General features: G+C 49.0%; 1 protein-coding gene across 1 annotated transcript in view; it reads left to right on the top strand.

Annotated features, from left to right (window-relative positions):
• The first annotated feature begins 4,927 nt into the window (after window positions 1–4,927).
• LOC133354700 (hemicentin-1-like) overlaps window positions 4,928–16,688 on the top strand; it is a 132,079-nt gene continuing 120,318 nt past the window's right edge. Inside the window, 1 exon segment of the mRNA XM_061571753.1 lies at window positions 4,928–5,743. Coding sequence (XP_061427737.1) covers window positions 5,425–5,743 — 319 coding nt within the window. The 5' untranslated portion in view covers window positions 4,928–5,424.

Here is a 16,688-nt window from a genome sequence, read left to right as displayed (position 1 = left end):
ACGTCGTGAGAATTTTTATTGTTTTATATTTTTATTATGTTATTATTTCCCTTCTACGTGACTTTACCGAAAGAACCAAGAATATCTGACAAGGCCAGTGAAATTTCACACTAACTACAGGATCGTACCGCGATCAGGGCGGGGGTAGCGCATTCACTGTTTGTTGCATAAGTTTGAGTTTGAAGCCAGTCGCCCACCCTGGTTATTACTGCAGGTACGTTAAGCTTAAAATGTCGCAGTGTGTTGCATGGATCCTGTGACGTTATTTGAAACGAGTAGGCCATTGTGTGCTTGGCGTCATGGTAAAATTTTACATCTTCGAAAATAACTCTCAAATTACTTGATTGCGATTAGTCATATAGCAACCAAGCTACTGGTAAAACCAATGCCTGCTTGCAGGGCAGGCGCTGAGTTACCTCGTACTGTTCAGGGACAGCGTCGCTGGGGGTGCCCTTTCAAATGTTTGAGATGAGATACGCGATGCGAGTCGCTTATCGCTTGTTAAGCGCTCTCAGATGCCTCCGCACGAAGGACGCTGTTATCAAAAACGAATTATTGTTTAAAAACTTGAGCATGCGCCGTCCCTTAACTGGAAACCGCTTCGGGACACTGAGCAGCTTATGAACCCCCCTGTGTTTGTTCCCCGCGCTGCGCTCCTAAACATGACACTAATCCTCACCCTGTCTCCACCACCGTTGCCTAAAGGCTTCACCCGTCTCCTGCCATAGCCCCGTCACCAGCCAAACTTGTATCGTGTGTTCGTCATTCGAATGTGTGTTTACATGTTGAGCTGATTTGTGAGGTTTTTTTGTTTATTTTTTGTTTGGGGATGGGTTGGTCCGCAGGTGAGGTGTCGTGTTCCATGCGTCGCGTTACAAAACTATTTGCCAATTTGTGCCAATCGGTGAGCGAAGTTGCTGCACTGCATGTTGCCGGACGGTAATTGCTAATGTGCATGTGAGCACTTTGGAATACAATGCTGTCCGATTTTATACAAATTTTATACAAAGGATGCAAGCAAATCTTGACTAGCAATAAAAGATAGCTTGCCTTGCCAGATCATTAACATTATTATTTGCGTCAAATAATAATGTTTTGGTCACTGGGTGAATTCCAGTACAAATCTACGTCAGGCGAACGAGCGTACCACGCCAAGTATTATTGTTTCAGCTCTCACCTGCCAGTGAGTTTCAGAACAGTTCTCACAACCAAATATATCAATTAGATATGATATTTGGCCACTTGCCGTAGTTTCAAGATTAACGTGGTGAGTATTTGTTCTTCAATTCACCGGCTGAGCTGAAACCGTAATCATAGTTATACACGCTTGTAACCATGGCAGTCTTATTTGTCTAGCTATGTTGGCTGGTGGAGGGTTCTCATTGACACATATTTGGTAATATAATTGCGTGGCCTAACCCAAGAATCGTGAATCGCATTGTCCAGTTTACTCTTAACGCTATTGTGTCAATGTCAGCCAGCGCTTTTGTCAGTCCACGACTGGATGAGGGCCTCCCCATGCCTTGTGGGTTTCGGATTAACGGGGGCTATTTGATCATACTTCACCATGTCGGTACAGGTTGGTGAACGTAGAGCGTAGAAGTGGGGGCATATAAGGACAGTACAACAATGGTTTTGGCTCTAGATTAGAAGTTTTTGTGACTGCAAGAATCCATACTCTTTGGTTTTTTCGGTGAAGTCACGTTTTCATTTTATTTTATTTGTCACCTACGTGACTTTACCGCAAAAACCAAAGAGAATGGTTTTGGCTGTTTTGCCGTCTGCTGTCCACCGTGACCTGCTTCTGCATTGCAGTCGCCCACCCAAGCACTCAGCAGGCTCAGGGCTGCTTAGCTTCCCAGATCTGAGATTTTGGGCACATGATGGGTGATTCAGTCATAGGGCTTTTTTTGGTGAAGTGCTGTACAATGAAAATTATATATTTGATAGGACATGACAAAGTAAGTGTTGTTCCAAAATGATGTATCTCACTGCTGAGCATGAAAATGTGTACGTTACTTTAACATTTTAAGTGTATGCAATTCAAAATGCACTGATTCATAAAGATGAGCTTTATTTAACAAATTTACTCCAATCGTAAGCAGCACGAATCAGGAAGCTACTGTGAAAATTATACATCATCATTAAAGAGAACAAAACAATGAAAAAGTTACTCAACTTTTAAGAATTGCAATGGGGTACTTTGTATTAAAATTCATTGTACAAATGAAAAATGGGTGTGAGTCTTCAGATACGTCCGGTGCTCTGATATCATGTAAGCTAAAGGCCCACGCCTCTATAGAACTAGAAATGTCTCTACGCTTTATTGTGTGCGCATGGGACTGCCTTAATGCGGCCTGCCCCGTTTGGGTTTAAACGTTGCCGGGTTCCGCAGTTCGTGCTTCTTGCCAATCAAGATGAAGACGCCATCGTGGCCAAAGTGATCGATGCCACCGCACCTTGCCAACGGAGCGGTGACGTGCCCAGCGGGAACACGTTCCCCGCCCCGCTCCTTGCGGGTTCGAATCCGGAAGGCCGCCCTGATTATTGTTGTGGGTGTAATAACCGTAAAATACTCGCGACCTGCTCGACACAGCAAACGTTAAAGATCCTGCGACGTTCTAAACGAGCAGGTCATCGTGTGCCGTTGCCGTTACGGGTTTATGTTTTATTCTCAACCCAATCGAAATGGCTGGGTTGTAAATGGAGTTAATGTGATGCATCTTTGGTTTATAAGTGCATGTCTGGCATTTACTTCAAGTAACAATTTATAGAGGCTACTTCGTGGAACATGTGCTCCATCTATTGCTAATTTATTTCACAGGACCTCTGTTTACAGGTCGCTGCTTCATTTTCCGTGAGTGACAAACCTGTCTTGCCTAAGGATGCCGTTCTTCCCAAATAAAATACATGGATTCGCCATCAACTTTAAGTGCCAGAGTCTTGTCTTTTTAGTTATAAAAGATGAGTTTGTATTACAGTTATGATGTGCTGGTCTGTGTCTTGCATGCTGGCGATGTCTCGAGTCTGTGGATTTTAATGGCACACAGGTGTTGTGCTGATGAATGTCTTGGCTGGGAAGGTGACACGCTGGTAGTTTTTACCGTGAATCTTGAGCGAATTTCTTTGCGTTGGCTTTCTCGAGAAACGTGTAACGTATAATCACGCAACGTGCCTGTGGGAGCAATGTTATATTGTATGTTCGGGGCATTCCTCACCTCCATTGAGGGCACTAGGCCAGTGATGAAAATTCTATTTTTATGTGACAGTGACCAGTATATCCATATGACAACCACTATGAACTAGAGACACTTTTATTTGGATCGTCAAAGGACGAGGGCTTAGTTGATTCCAGATGGGTGTTTGAACTCACAGCTGTCCAGATCTTAGTAAAGCTCTCTTTTGCGTGCACGTATGGCAACATGCAAAGCATGATGCTGCAAAGGGACTTTTAATTGTATTAAAATATTTTGACAACCAATGTTCATCCCTTTTGTTCGTCCGGGTCTCGATGAAGGCCTGTCATTGCACTTAGTTCATGTGAGTTGTTCCGCCATACTTCACCAAACTGGTCAGTATGGATTTCGATTTGAAGCTTTCGTCACTGCAGGCATTCATCTTCTTGGTTCTTTTGGTAAAGTCACGTAGAAGGGAAATAATAAAATAATAAAAATAAAATTAAATAAAATTCTCACGACGTTTCGGCCACAACACAAGCAGTCGTCCTCATTCGGACGCTGTCTTTCCGACAGCCCTGTTCTTCACCTGAGGACGGCTGCTTGCATTGTGGCCGAAACGTCGTGAGAATTGTATTTTATTATGTTTTATTGTTATTCTTTTATTATTTCCCTTCTACGTGGCTTTACGGAAAGAACCAAGAAGATGGTCAGTATGGATTGGTGAAGGACAGGAGAGACGGCCCAAGACGAGTCAACATTTAACTTGCTACTTCCACTTCGTCGTGTCTCCTGTCCGACCTACATACGAGTCTTTTCCCCAATATTCTGCACAGGACACCGCTTCTGTTATGGGCATTGGCAAATCTTGAGTGCATTGTGGGTGATTGCAAGGCATCTCAGGAGATATGATCCACGGGTTTCTTCTCCTGACAAGCACATTGGTCGGTTGTGTAAAAGTTCCCCCCCCCCCCCCCCCCAATGTATTTCATGATAGAATTGCATCTGCCTAAACCCACCTTCAGTCTATTTAGGCTTTGCCATGTGAGCCATTTGGAATTGGAGCCAGATGCGAGCTGCTCATTGGGGGTGATTCCTCGGCCGGCTACTGATGTTAGCGGTGACTGGGTAGCACACTAAGGTCAATGAGTTCATAGCGCAGTGTGCTAACCAATGCGTCACCGCCTGCCTGTAGTTGTATTATAGATTCATAATGCTGTATATTGGCTGGGTAGCAATGGTCAGCGGCACTCCACGAAATCCATGGCTATGAGTAGCGAATTACACCTCCCCAGATCACAAATTTGCACTGACCAGCATGGCCAAGTATGGTTAAACAACCCCCGTCACCAACACGATGCGGCGAGACCTTCATCCAGCAGTGGATTGACAGAGGCATGTAAATATAAACTAAATCTACGAAGGAAGGACCAGCTTAATTGGAATATAATCTGACATCCTTTGTTCATTGTTTGGCGTTCGAAGCCATTCTGCATCACTTTCCATTAGTGGCAGTGGCCGCATTTTTTGACATCACGCGTCTCATCCCCTGGGGGCACTTTTCCCAAATCCTTCCCTTAAACCTTATGTTGGGTTGAGCGCCCCAGTGACAAAGCCCTGTGAAGCCGCGCAGTCGGCCCGCCTCCCCGCGGTAAGACCCCACCTCCGTTCTGCCCCCACACCCCCTCGACCTCCCGCGGGGCTCTTTAAAACTCAGAACTCCTTGTCAAGGAATGTGCTTCGGCTTTTTTTTTGTTCTGTCTCCGCTGCTGCTGCTCCTGGCAAACTCTTGCAGCAGACACAGCCGCGGCTGCTGTGCACTGAAAGCAGCAAGCAGCAGTAGCTCGGGATCAGCCTCTAATGCGTTCGTGCCGCGTCAATTCCTCCACCACTGGGGGTTTTAACTTGGGCTATTCGTTACTAGTGCACGGTCGTTCATTCAGATTCCATCGGCAGAAATTTATCGGTTTGTGTTCACATGCAGGGGAGACTTTCGATGGTCTTTAAGAAGACCCGAGGAATTCGCTGTCCCTAAGTTCCTCATCTCTCCGAAGGTCACTCGTTAACGCCGACATCATCATCTCAAAAAGCCCTTCTGTTCCCTGCAAGCAAACGCTGGCCGTGTCGACGCAGCGTGCACCCGTTGCTGTTCTTGCAAGCTGCGGGCTCCATCCCTGGACGGTGCTGAATGAAGTCAAATGAGAGGGTGCAAGGGACACCTCGCCTAACTCCTGCGAACTCCCGGCGCATGGCGGCTCTCAGGAGGAGCAGGACGATGGGGCTGACGTTTGTGGCCGGGTTGATGCCCTGCTCATCTGCGTCTTCGCGGCTCCCACTGCTGCCTCTGCTGCTGCTTCTGGCCTCCGCTGTTGGCCGGGGGAGCTCGGAAGCCGGCGGGCGGCCGGACGAAGGCGCCTCTACGCTGGCGTTTGTGTTCGACGTGACGGGGTCCATGTACGACGACTGGGTGCAGGTGATCGAGGGAGCTTCCCGCATCTTGGAGACGTCGCTCAGCCGCCCCGAGAAGACGCTCCACAACTTCGCTCTCGTACCCTTCCACGACCCGGGTGGGTGGAGGCGTTGCGCCGTGCAGCGAGCCCTCTGGGGGGGGGGGGCTCTTGCGCGGGTCTCAATCGGTTCTCACCTGCTTAAGGGGAATTCTTGATCATTATTTTATTTTTAAAGGCCGTTTACCCAGTGAAGCCTCGCTGAGTCTCGCGACTTGAAACTATTTTGAACTTTTTTTCAAATTTCATTTTAACAGGTAAGGCCCACTGAGATATATGGGCATGAAATTATAGCTCAACAAAGTGGCTTATCACGTGGAAATGTATCATAGCCAAATACTCTAAACGCGTGATGTTTCTAAATGTGAAGGGGTAAATCCGAGGACCCGGAGAAAAATCAACACGACCACGGGGAGAGAGACACGCAAACTCCAGTAGGTGGCGATGTTGCTGCTGTGTGTAATCCCTAATGGGTAATTTTTAAATCCTTTATATTAAGTTCGCTTGCTTGCTTGCTTGCGTGCCTGCTTGCTTACGACCGTGCAAATCTTTCGGTCGTTTTTTAACCCACTTCCCGTGATCCAATCGAGCTGACATTTTCCACACAGACTCGTTTTGTGTGACAAATAATTTTCGTGAAAAAAAAATTCCTAAATTTTACACTGTTTAGGGAAAACAAATTAAATATTTAATTACCAATTGCTTAATGGTGGCAGACAATCATCTGACCCATAGGTGGCAGCCATCTCAAGCCAGAGGACGAGAAGACTCTAGCCGCCACGCATATAAAGGATTTATAGTGAAAAACTTTGTTTTTACGGGTTTACTTGTTCATCATTTTTCTCTTGTTTTTGCTATGGGAAGAAAGCAGAGAACCCAGAGGAAGCCCGTGTTAGATATGGGGGCTTGTTTGACCGTACTTCACGAACCTGTTCGCAGCTCGGTGGCTAAGAGATAACAGCGTTCAGTGTGATGAGTGAATAGGAAAACATTGGGAAAATAGTAAAATGCCAAAGATTCCAGTATATAAGTTGAAACATACGCGTTATAGATGTTTAGTCTGTTCCTGACCGCTTTGCACGGCTGTAGTCCAGCACTGGAGGTCAGGGTTGGTGGTTCACGCGAGTTTGTGGAACTCCCCCCCCCCCGTGCGTGTCGAGGTCAGGATCTCCCGGCTCTTGCCAGGGTATGGTGGCAGTAGAGCACGTGCCCCTTCACCCGGGGTGCACGCACCCCCTGGGAATGCGAGATGCTCTTTCTGGGGATAGCGAGACATGCGAGATTTTTTTTTTCAGAAGGTAAATCGTGGAAACACAAATGAAGCACGGACACGTAAGAAACAACTTAAGTTGTTTCATCAAACCCTACGTATGTATTAACATTATACGTTTTTTAACGATTAAACACCAAAGGGCTGTAGTCAAAGTTTAAGAACCACTGCAGCCGAGCAAGTGGGTACACGTTCCTTCGGAGTGGGCAGGTAGGAACTTGGTTGGACAGCGCATTCGTGCACGACAGACAAATATGCACGACAGACAAATAATCTCTGGTGGGCAGTGTGGAACCTGTTGTTCCTACCTGTGTACAAGATAACTTGACTTGAGGGAGCCAGGCAGCCAGCCAGGTAGCCAGCCCCCTTAACTATCGGCCCCTCCCCCTTGATTAGGCCCCTCCCCTGACCCTCCTCCCTTAGGCACCTCCCCTCTCCGTACCCGGCAGTAGGTCTCCACCAATCAAAGAGCTGTTTATATTATATATATATTTATGTACGACAGACAGTCAGACAGACAGACAAATAATCCCTGGTGGGCAGTGTGGAACCTGTTGTTCCTACCTGTATAATTTACATCCGTGGGGTGTTTCCATCCCACGGATGGGGAATCGAGCGTTGCTCCCTATCGCACGCGTGGGGTTTTCTCCGGGCGCTCCGGGTTCCTCCTCCCCACGTGTAGCACAAACAACGCTCATGGATGGGAGCTGGCCAAGCGGCCCCACGTGAGCGCCAACAGAGAGACCTTGGGGGCAAATTGCTGGCGCCGCTTCTGGCTTATTTTTCGTGCCGCGTGTTCGAGCGTGAACGATGATGTGCAATTTGCACGAACGATGCCGCTTATGTACAAGTGAGACGCCATCATTATATTCCTCATGTACGGTGTTCCAATTGTCTCTCTACTGGTTAAATAGCGAGAGAAATTAGTCTAACAACACTCGGATTGTGTAAGCGTATTATGAGTATTGTGATTATAATAATAATTACGTTTGTCCACCCAGCAAGGCGTCACTGAGTCTCAAGACTCTTTTTCAGGAGGGTCCTGTCCAGTTTCAGAATAGGGAGGTGCGATGTTGCTGCTCGGTGTCATCCCAGTTGAGTAACTTGCAGTGTTATTCTCAGCATTTGGGATGTTTGGCCAATGCGGGTGACAATGCACGTGTTTTTTTTTGTATAGCTATGGAACTAAACCAGATAACCCATGCAGAACAAGGGGGAGATCACACAAACGCCACACACACAAATACCCGAGTTGGGAATCAAACCCAGGCCCTTCTCAGCTGTGAGGCACCGACCTGAACCTCATAAATCACGTACGTGGAGGTTCATCTAAGCAGACGACGAGGGCCATTGGGATTCATCCTTTCTGGTAAAGGAATCTACGTCTGTATTTGGTGGCATCCACGCGCGCTGGAACTGCTGCGGAATAAGACACCACGCGCCGTGGCGTTCGTGTTAACTCTGCATGAGTGCCCGCTCAGCAGAATCCGATGCCCCCTACAAACCAGCTGGGAACACACGTCCCCTACGACAAACGGCGACTGCCAGACTCGGGCGCCTTTCTGTGTGGAGTTTGTATGCTCTCGCCCCTGTTTGTGTGTGGCAGGGGGGGTTTCTCCACTTTCTCGGGGTTCTCTCTCTGTCATCAGTATTGGCCAAGCGTCGCAATATAGCAGGATCCTCCTGAACAACAGACATGGGTGAAGCAAGCGTCATGTAATACTGGTCGGTTCGACGGCAGACCTCGTTACTGCTTAAGTGGAGGGTGCAGGGAGCGTTGCACCTGTCCAGGTGTCCGTGCCTCGTACCTCGAGACAGCTCCCCCCCTCCTCCTTCTCCCCCCTCCCCACCAGCCGTGCCGGTTTTGTTCGGGGTGACGAGTTATTGCAGCTGCTTGTGGCGTTCACATGCGGGGAGGAACCGCTGCTCTCTGTGTTGTGGCTTTGAGATTTGAAAAAACCCAAAAACAAATTCGAGGCCCCGCGATGATCCTTCCTTCCCCACAGACAGCCCAAGCGTGGCACCCTTAGAGGCCCGTCTACACCACGGGTCACCCCCGGCCCTATTAGGAGGTTGTGCAGGATTGCCTGCCACGGCGATGGCGCCTCGCTGTTGTACGAACCTCGTTGTCCTCGTGACCAGTCAACTGGTCACATTTTCTTGTGGCCAGGAAACCTCTTCTATTGCTACGAACATGTTTACTGGTTCTATAAACTTCAGTCATTGATTCCTGCACCAATGTTGAGGATTCAGTCTACCAGACTGGCTGTTTAAGTCTCATACACGCTGAGTTCAATCACCACCACCACCCACACTTGCAGATGATAACACTCATACATCCACTCACACACTCACGTACTCTCTCACCAACCCACTCACTCACCCACTCACTCACCCGCACACTAACTCACCCACACACTCACTCACTTACTCACCCACTCACTCACTCACTCACCCACCCACACACTCACTAACTCACCCGCACACTAACTCACTCACACACTCACCCACCCACACACTCACTCATTCACCCACACACTCACTCACCCACTCACTCACCCACCCACTCACTCACCCACACACTCACTCACCCACCCACCCATACACTCACTCATTCACCCACACACTCACTCACCCACTCACTCACCCACCCACTCACTCACCCACCCACTCACTCACCCACACACTCACCCACCCACTCACTCACCCACCCACTCACTCACCCACACACTCACCCACCCACTCACTCACCCACTCACTCACCCACTCACTCACTCACTCACTCACTCACTCACCCACCCACTCACTCACCCACACACTCACCCACCCACTCACTCACCCACTCACTCACCCACTCACTCACTCACTCACCCACCCACTCACTCACCCACTCACTCACCCACTCACTCACTCACTCACCCACCCACTCATTCACCCACACACTCACCCACCCACTCACTCACCCACTCACTCACCCACTCACTCACTCACCCACTCACCCACTCACTCACTCACCACACTGCAGGCCGCCTCACTTCTCTGTCTGCCTCTTACCTCGCACCGCTCGATTTCTGAATTCTCTGCCATCTCCTCTTTTCCCAAACACTTACAGTTCAAGAAACGTGTCGACTCTTATCAATTATATGAAAAACAAGGAGAGGGTTTATCCTTTCTGGCAATAAAACAGGTGTCAACATGTCTAGACACCAAATAGAAACCTTTTGCAAGGAATCGTAGCAATTATACCTTCGGTATTGCTGTATCTTAATCGTTATTTCCATCAAAATCGAACCTGTTTCTGTGTATTAGGAATTAGCTCCACGTTTTGGGTTTTAATCAAAAAACATTTGAAGTTCAAATAAATATAATTCCGTTCTTGTTATTTCCTTCTTATCCTTCTACTGGAGTGTATTTTTCTAACATGGGACCGTGGGAGGTGGTGTCCGATTAGAGAGGCCTTTCACCCAGCCGTCGATTAATCGTGGCCGTTTAATGATGACGGACGAGGATTGTATTTCGTTGAAGATTCAGCGGCTCCGACCCAGCTGAGATTCGATCTCGTGGCCTGCTCGCATTGCGGCATCCAGCTGGTTGGGCCACGGCGCTCCTAATTTTATTGAGAGATGTTTGTCATTCCACTCGTAACATGAGAACGAAACGTGGCGCGGCTGCGAGCGCGGTGCCAAAGAGCTGACCTGGAGAGTGGGAAAAAAGCATTTAATGGAGACGACCAACAGCTTGACCGTGTGCTGCGTCAATGCCATCTGCGAGTAGCGCAGCAATGGACACCGAGCGAATGCCAGTTGAGCAGTCTGCAACATTTTTAGATTTAAAGCTTTCGTGACTGCAGGGATTCATCTTCTTGGTTCTTTCGGTAAAGTCACGTAGAATGGAAAAAATAAAATAAAATAAATAAAACATAATTAAATAATTCTCACGACGTTTCGGCCACAACTCAAGCAGCCGTCCTCAGGCGGAGAACAGGTCTGTCGAGAAGACAGAGTCTGAATGACTCTGAATGACTCTGTCTTCTCGACAGACCTGTTCTGCACCTGAGGACGGCTGCTTGCGTTGTGGCCGAAACGTCGTGAGAATTATTTTATTATGTTTTATTATTATTATTTCATTATTTCCATTCTACATGACTTTACCGAAAGAACCAAGAAGACAGTCTGCAACAGTGCACGCGTGGATGTAGTTATAGAGCGAGAGAGTGGGGATCGCATGGTAACAAATGCAGAGATCCATCAGAGTGAAACGGCGCCAGAGGTGCCACTGAAGGTCGAGGTAACGCCTTTGTCTTCACGGCATTTTGTCAATCCGCTGCCGACGATGACGGCCGCCCTCTCCACGCGGTGCAGCTGGTGAGGATTATTCGGCCATTCCTCACCCACTTTGTGCATTTCGCATTACATTAGAACAGCTGGGGCGGGGGCGGGGGCGGGGAATACATAAAAACCTTACCATTGAAATTCAAGCACCCAGAAAGTTTTCTAATTTTATTTTGCTTAGCGCAGCCAAATTTAGCTGAAAGTTTTTTTTGGGGCCGGCGGGGGTGGGGGGGTGGAGGACAAAATAAATCTTTAGCTGAGCAGGCGGGCGACGTGCCATTAGCGAGCCGTTAACAGACGTCCGATGACGTACGTCATCGCAGCGTGCGGCGATCACAGGCGGCCCGCTACTCTCACTCTCTCTCTCTCCCGGTCTGACAGGCGACCGCTTCTCTCCCCCCCCCCCCCCCCCCGGGTCTCACAGGGCGCAGAGTGCAGCTGTGAGAAGCGAGCGCTCTTCCCTCGTGTTCCCACGAGGTTCTCGGCGAGCGTGTCGGGTTTGGCGTAGTCACCTCGGAGATGTGAACGATGATATTGGTTGACGCTTGTTTCTCGTCCGGGTTCGTCATTGTGTTGTTGGGTCAGGCCGCGTCAATGGTGTGGCCAAATTTGTATGGAAGAAAGGCCCTCCCATCACCCGATATTCCCAAACAAATGGAATTGTCACACGGCAAGTTTGCTTGTTGCGGTGAGTTGAGAAAAAGCTATTCGTGTTCAGAGTTTTGTCAGTCGACTGCGAGCAGCAGCAGAATTCTGCCGTTTAGAATCCCTACCTGGACATTCACTGACGCCACCATCTCCCACAAGGAGCCCACAATTCACTGAACAGTCCAAAGGACACTGGGCAGTGCCTCTCAGCTTTGCACGAGCGTGGAGGGAGCGGTGCTCATCTCTTATGGCGAACCTTCCTCAGTCAATCGTGGAAATTCCACATTCCTAAGGCAGCAGACCATTCTCTCCAAAAGGATGTTCACTCTCGAACTCTCAATTTATTATTTTATGACCGTATCTACACAGCGGTACAACTGGCAAAAAATGCCGAATTTATTTTACTCATTAAAATAGTAAAAACGTGGCAATTCACAGCCTGCCGATCGACCCTTCCGTCCCAGTATGTGATGTGTGTGATGTGTGTACCTACTGTCGCGTACCTACCCATCCCTACTCATATGTGGCGTTAGGGCAGGAGGTGAGAGGTGACATGCTGCTTGAGTCGGTTGATACGAAGTTGAAATACCCAAGGACGAAAAGAAAGGGGAGGCTGAAATTAACGCTGTCGTCCGTCCGTATTTCCACCTTCCCCGCTATGTCGCGGTTCCAGTTAAACGTGTTTTTTTATACCACCGCTGACCTGAGCGTAGCTAAGATAACTGTTTTTTTACACCCCTTCTGTTTCGACGGCCAACTCATTCATTCACGGCGCCCATCGCCACATCGCGCCGCGTGCTGCTGCTGCTGTAGTGAAGATGAATCCGCCCCCCGTCTGCTGGCTTGTAAGCAGCGCCACACGCACCGAGAGCCCCCCCCCTCCAAGGTGACCGGCGACTGTGCGACAGCCCTCGGTGCGCTCTCAAGATCCAGCGCGCCGTCTCCTTCAGAAGCACCCCCATCCCCTCTCGCTCTCTCTGTTTGTCACAGACAGCCCCCCGCGCCCGCCCAACGCTGCTGGTTTTGTTGCGTTGGGAAGCCGTCGGATCGGGTGACTCTGCGACAATCCCCCTACGCCCTTGCCTGGCTCATGACATCGCCGCAGAGCGATAGAGCGGTGTTTATTTTGTTCGTCTCAAGCGCGTCGCGTCTGTGTGTGCGTCTCTCTCTCTCTCTCCGCGTGTGTGTGTGTCTCTCACTCTGCGTGTGTGTGTCTCTCTCCGTGTGTGTGTCTCTCTGCGTGTGTGTCTCTCTGCGTGTGTGTGTCTCTCTCCGTGTGTGTGTCTCTCCGTGTGTGTCTCTCTCCGTGTGTGTGTCTCTCACTCTGCGTGTGTGTGTTTCTCTCCGTGTGTGTCTCTCTCCGTGTGTGTGTCTCTCTCCGTGTGTGTCTCTCACTCCGCGTGTGTGTGTCTCTCTCCGTGTGTGTGTCTCTCACTCTGCGTGTGTGTGTTTCTCTCCGCGTGTGTGTCTCTCACTCCGCGTGTGTGTCTCTCTCCGTGTGTGTCTCTCTCCGTGTGTGTCTCTCTCCGTGTGTGTGCGCGCTGCACATGGTGGTTTAGCTGCGTTCAATTAAAAACAGTTGCTGAGCACAGCCCCCCCCCCCCCCCAGAGGCTGAACGCTTCCGAACGGCCAGCAACAAACGGCACCGTCAAATGTGTACGAGATGAGCGTTGGACGCGTTTCTTGAATCGAGCGAGGTTACCGTGAGAGCTTGGAAAAATACATGATGGAAGGGAATTCCAACGTCGAGCAGAGAAACGTTTTGGTTGCCAGTGTGGTGGTTTGAGTGAGCGGGAGAGTGATGAGTGGTTGAGTGAATCGGTGAACGTGGTGAGTTAGTGAGCGTGTAGTGGAGTGGCTACGTGAGTGGTTGGGTGGGTGAGAGGGTACGTGAGTGGATGAGTGTGGGTGAGTGTGTGGGTGAGCGAGTACTGTAACCTGCAGTGTGGTGGTGGTTGAACACGGGGTGGACCAGACAATACAGTCGAAACAGGTGGACTTCTCCACAAATATGGCTGTCGCCTGATGAAGCTGGTTGTAATTACTGGCGAAACGTCGTACTAAGTTTGTAAATGTTGTGGCTTGGCTCTTCCAACACACCGGTTAGTGCTGTACTCGTGGCGAATTAGCCACGTTCTGTTTACGTGACAACCCTTACTAGTTGGCTGTGTCGGGTGGTAGCGGGTTTAACGACACATTTACATATGTACGCGATCTAACCCAAGAAACCTCTACTATGGATCATTATGAATACAGTCGGTGTCTGGTAGACTGAGTCCTCATCATCGGTGGAGGAATTGCCAAGATAAGATCGTGGGAATAGTAGCCACGGTAGTGGAGGGTTAGATGGAGGAGGGTTAGAGCAGAGCCGGCCCAGCCACTAAGCGACCCTTGCAATTGCAAAGGGCCCCGTGGCCAGCAGAGGGCCCCCTAGAGTCACTGCTAGCTAGTGGGTGAAAAAAAATCATACATCAAAGGGGCCTCCAACCAAATTTTGCTTAGGGCCCCCAAAGGTCTAGGGCCGGTTCTGGGTTAGATGGAGGGTTAGATGGAGGGTTAGATGGAGGAGGGTTTGGCAGATGGACACCGCTCCACGATTGCTTTGCACGCCTGCCAACTCTCAAGTCCGTGCCGCCTGTACCCCCCTCCACTTGGGCGTGCAGCGAGCGCCCCACATGTGCTCCTCGGTATGCGCAGGTGTGTTCATGACTGTCATTAGTATAAGTCTCGGCCGGGCTAATTGGAGGCACGTGAAAATTACGGCAATTAGGGGAATGTGCTCGCACATACCAGCAATGAGTTGGGTACGCGGTAAAGCCAGCGATGGATCCCCCCCCCCCACCTTCTTCCCAACGGAATGGATCCAGTTTGGCTGCTATGACGGTAACATGCCTTGTCGAGTGTCAAACTAACTCCGACCGGAGCCTTCACACACACACACATCGCTTGCTTCAGCCACGTGTTCCATCAAGATCATGACGATCATCCGATTGTGCGTTGTTCGTTGTCACCGCGGTCTCGGGCTTCACACGTGGGCGTGATGACGGCGCCCTTTGCAACTGGGGTACCGCAACTCTGGCAGTCGTTGCCCCTTCGAGGTCGGGGGAATTAGAGACACTTACAAATCCTGAAATCTCGACTGAAGACGCATCTATTTAAAACTGTTTTTCTCACTTCTTCTTTACTTAGTTGATGTTAAACTATTGCCCCCCCTCTCACCCTTTACAAGCACAGCGCCCTGAGAACGATTGTTTAAGGGCGCTTTATACATTTAAATTATTATCATTCTGTCGCTACATCCGTGGCCTCTGTTGCTGTCAACTTTCGCTCGTTGATATTCGTCCACCCACGTTGAGAGACGCGGCCTTACCACACTCTGGCTGTTTCGTCACATGCACCACTCTTCGTTCAACCTCCACCAATACCTCGACCACACCAAACGTGTCTCTCTATCTATGCTTGTTCATCAACCCTTGCAATTCCCTCCCATCGTCTCTTCTCCCCAAGCTCTCACAACCTGTTAACTCGTTTGTCTCTTGCAACTTCGATGGTTTCCTTCATTGCGGGTGGCTTGATGTTGCGGCCGTTTGAAGGCATTAAAAATACAAGAATCAAATATACTTCCTGTGGATTTTCATCAAGACCTTAATTATAATATGTATTGGGGGGGACACCATCCCCCACTCAATATTCAAATATGCTCAAAATGTCCCCCATAATATATTGCTATTAAAAAAATTATTGCTATGCTGTGTAAATAAAAAAAATACAATTTGCTAAAACTTGGCCACAATATCTGGACTTGTCTTCATATGAATCAATGCATAGATTTCTGTTGATATGATTGTGGTTATGGTAGCACATTTAATCCCTAATCTCTGCCATTACATACAATGAAACAAGAAATGGTAAAAAAGTTAAAACAGAGCAATGTAATACAATACACTATTAGACATTATTGTAAAAAAATAAAAGTCCATCCCATGTGTTAGTAAATTTTGTAATATTTTAGGCAGGAAATGAGTTATCAAATTTAGATATTTTTCTGGGTTGGGACCCCAGACACCCTGGAAGATTTGGTCCCCCCCCCCAATGTTGACTCCGTGGCTACAGCCTTGATTTTCATAATAAAGGTTTTTTCTTTGGGCTCGATCGCGTAAGTATAAATGTGTCGTGAACCCGCCACCACCCGACACAGCCAACTCATAAGGTTTGGCGTGTTAAAAACACGTGTCGATGAGTGACCACTGTTGGAGAGTACATCCACAACATTTACAATTTGTAAGCACTGTAACGTTTCGCTGCTAATTAAATCCAGCATTATTGGGCAATTTTTGTGCTTGTGCCAGAATTGTGGATGCTACTCGCAGCCAGTTGTTAAAGTGCAACTCGCTGAAATTGTCTTGTAAAGCAAGTGGCAACAAAAAAAGCACGCCTTTCCTCAAAGCCTTCGGGGTAAACTGAACTAATTTGAACTGTATTTACCGGTTTCTCAGTAACTCGGTGGGCAACTCGGCGTCCGTTCACAGAATTCCGTCTGGCTTTTTTAATTGTCGCGACCTCGCCTCCAGTAAAGTTTCCGATTTGCGTTGTTCCACTTTTTTTGTGGGTGATCGCCGGGGGGTCACGTGGCTCCCTCGGCGTCCCCCCCCCCCCGTAGAAACACCAAACGCTACTCGAGAACGTAGCGCGGCTGCTACAATTCAAATCGCCTTGTCCACATGTGGGCCGTGCTCCTCTGGCCTCAGTCATCGA

Source organism: Lethenteron reissneri, chromosome 48, assembly GCF_015708825.2.
Source record: "Lethenteron reissneri isolate LAM-NWPU_2019-01 chromosome 48, ASM1570882v1, whole genome shotgun sequence".
Taxonomy (NCBI): Eukaryota; Metazoa; Chordata; class Hyperoartia; order Petromyzontiformes; family Petromyzontidae; genus Lethenteron; species Lethenteron reissneri.
This window is presented reverse-complemented; position numbering and strand designations above follow the sequence as displayed.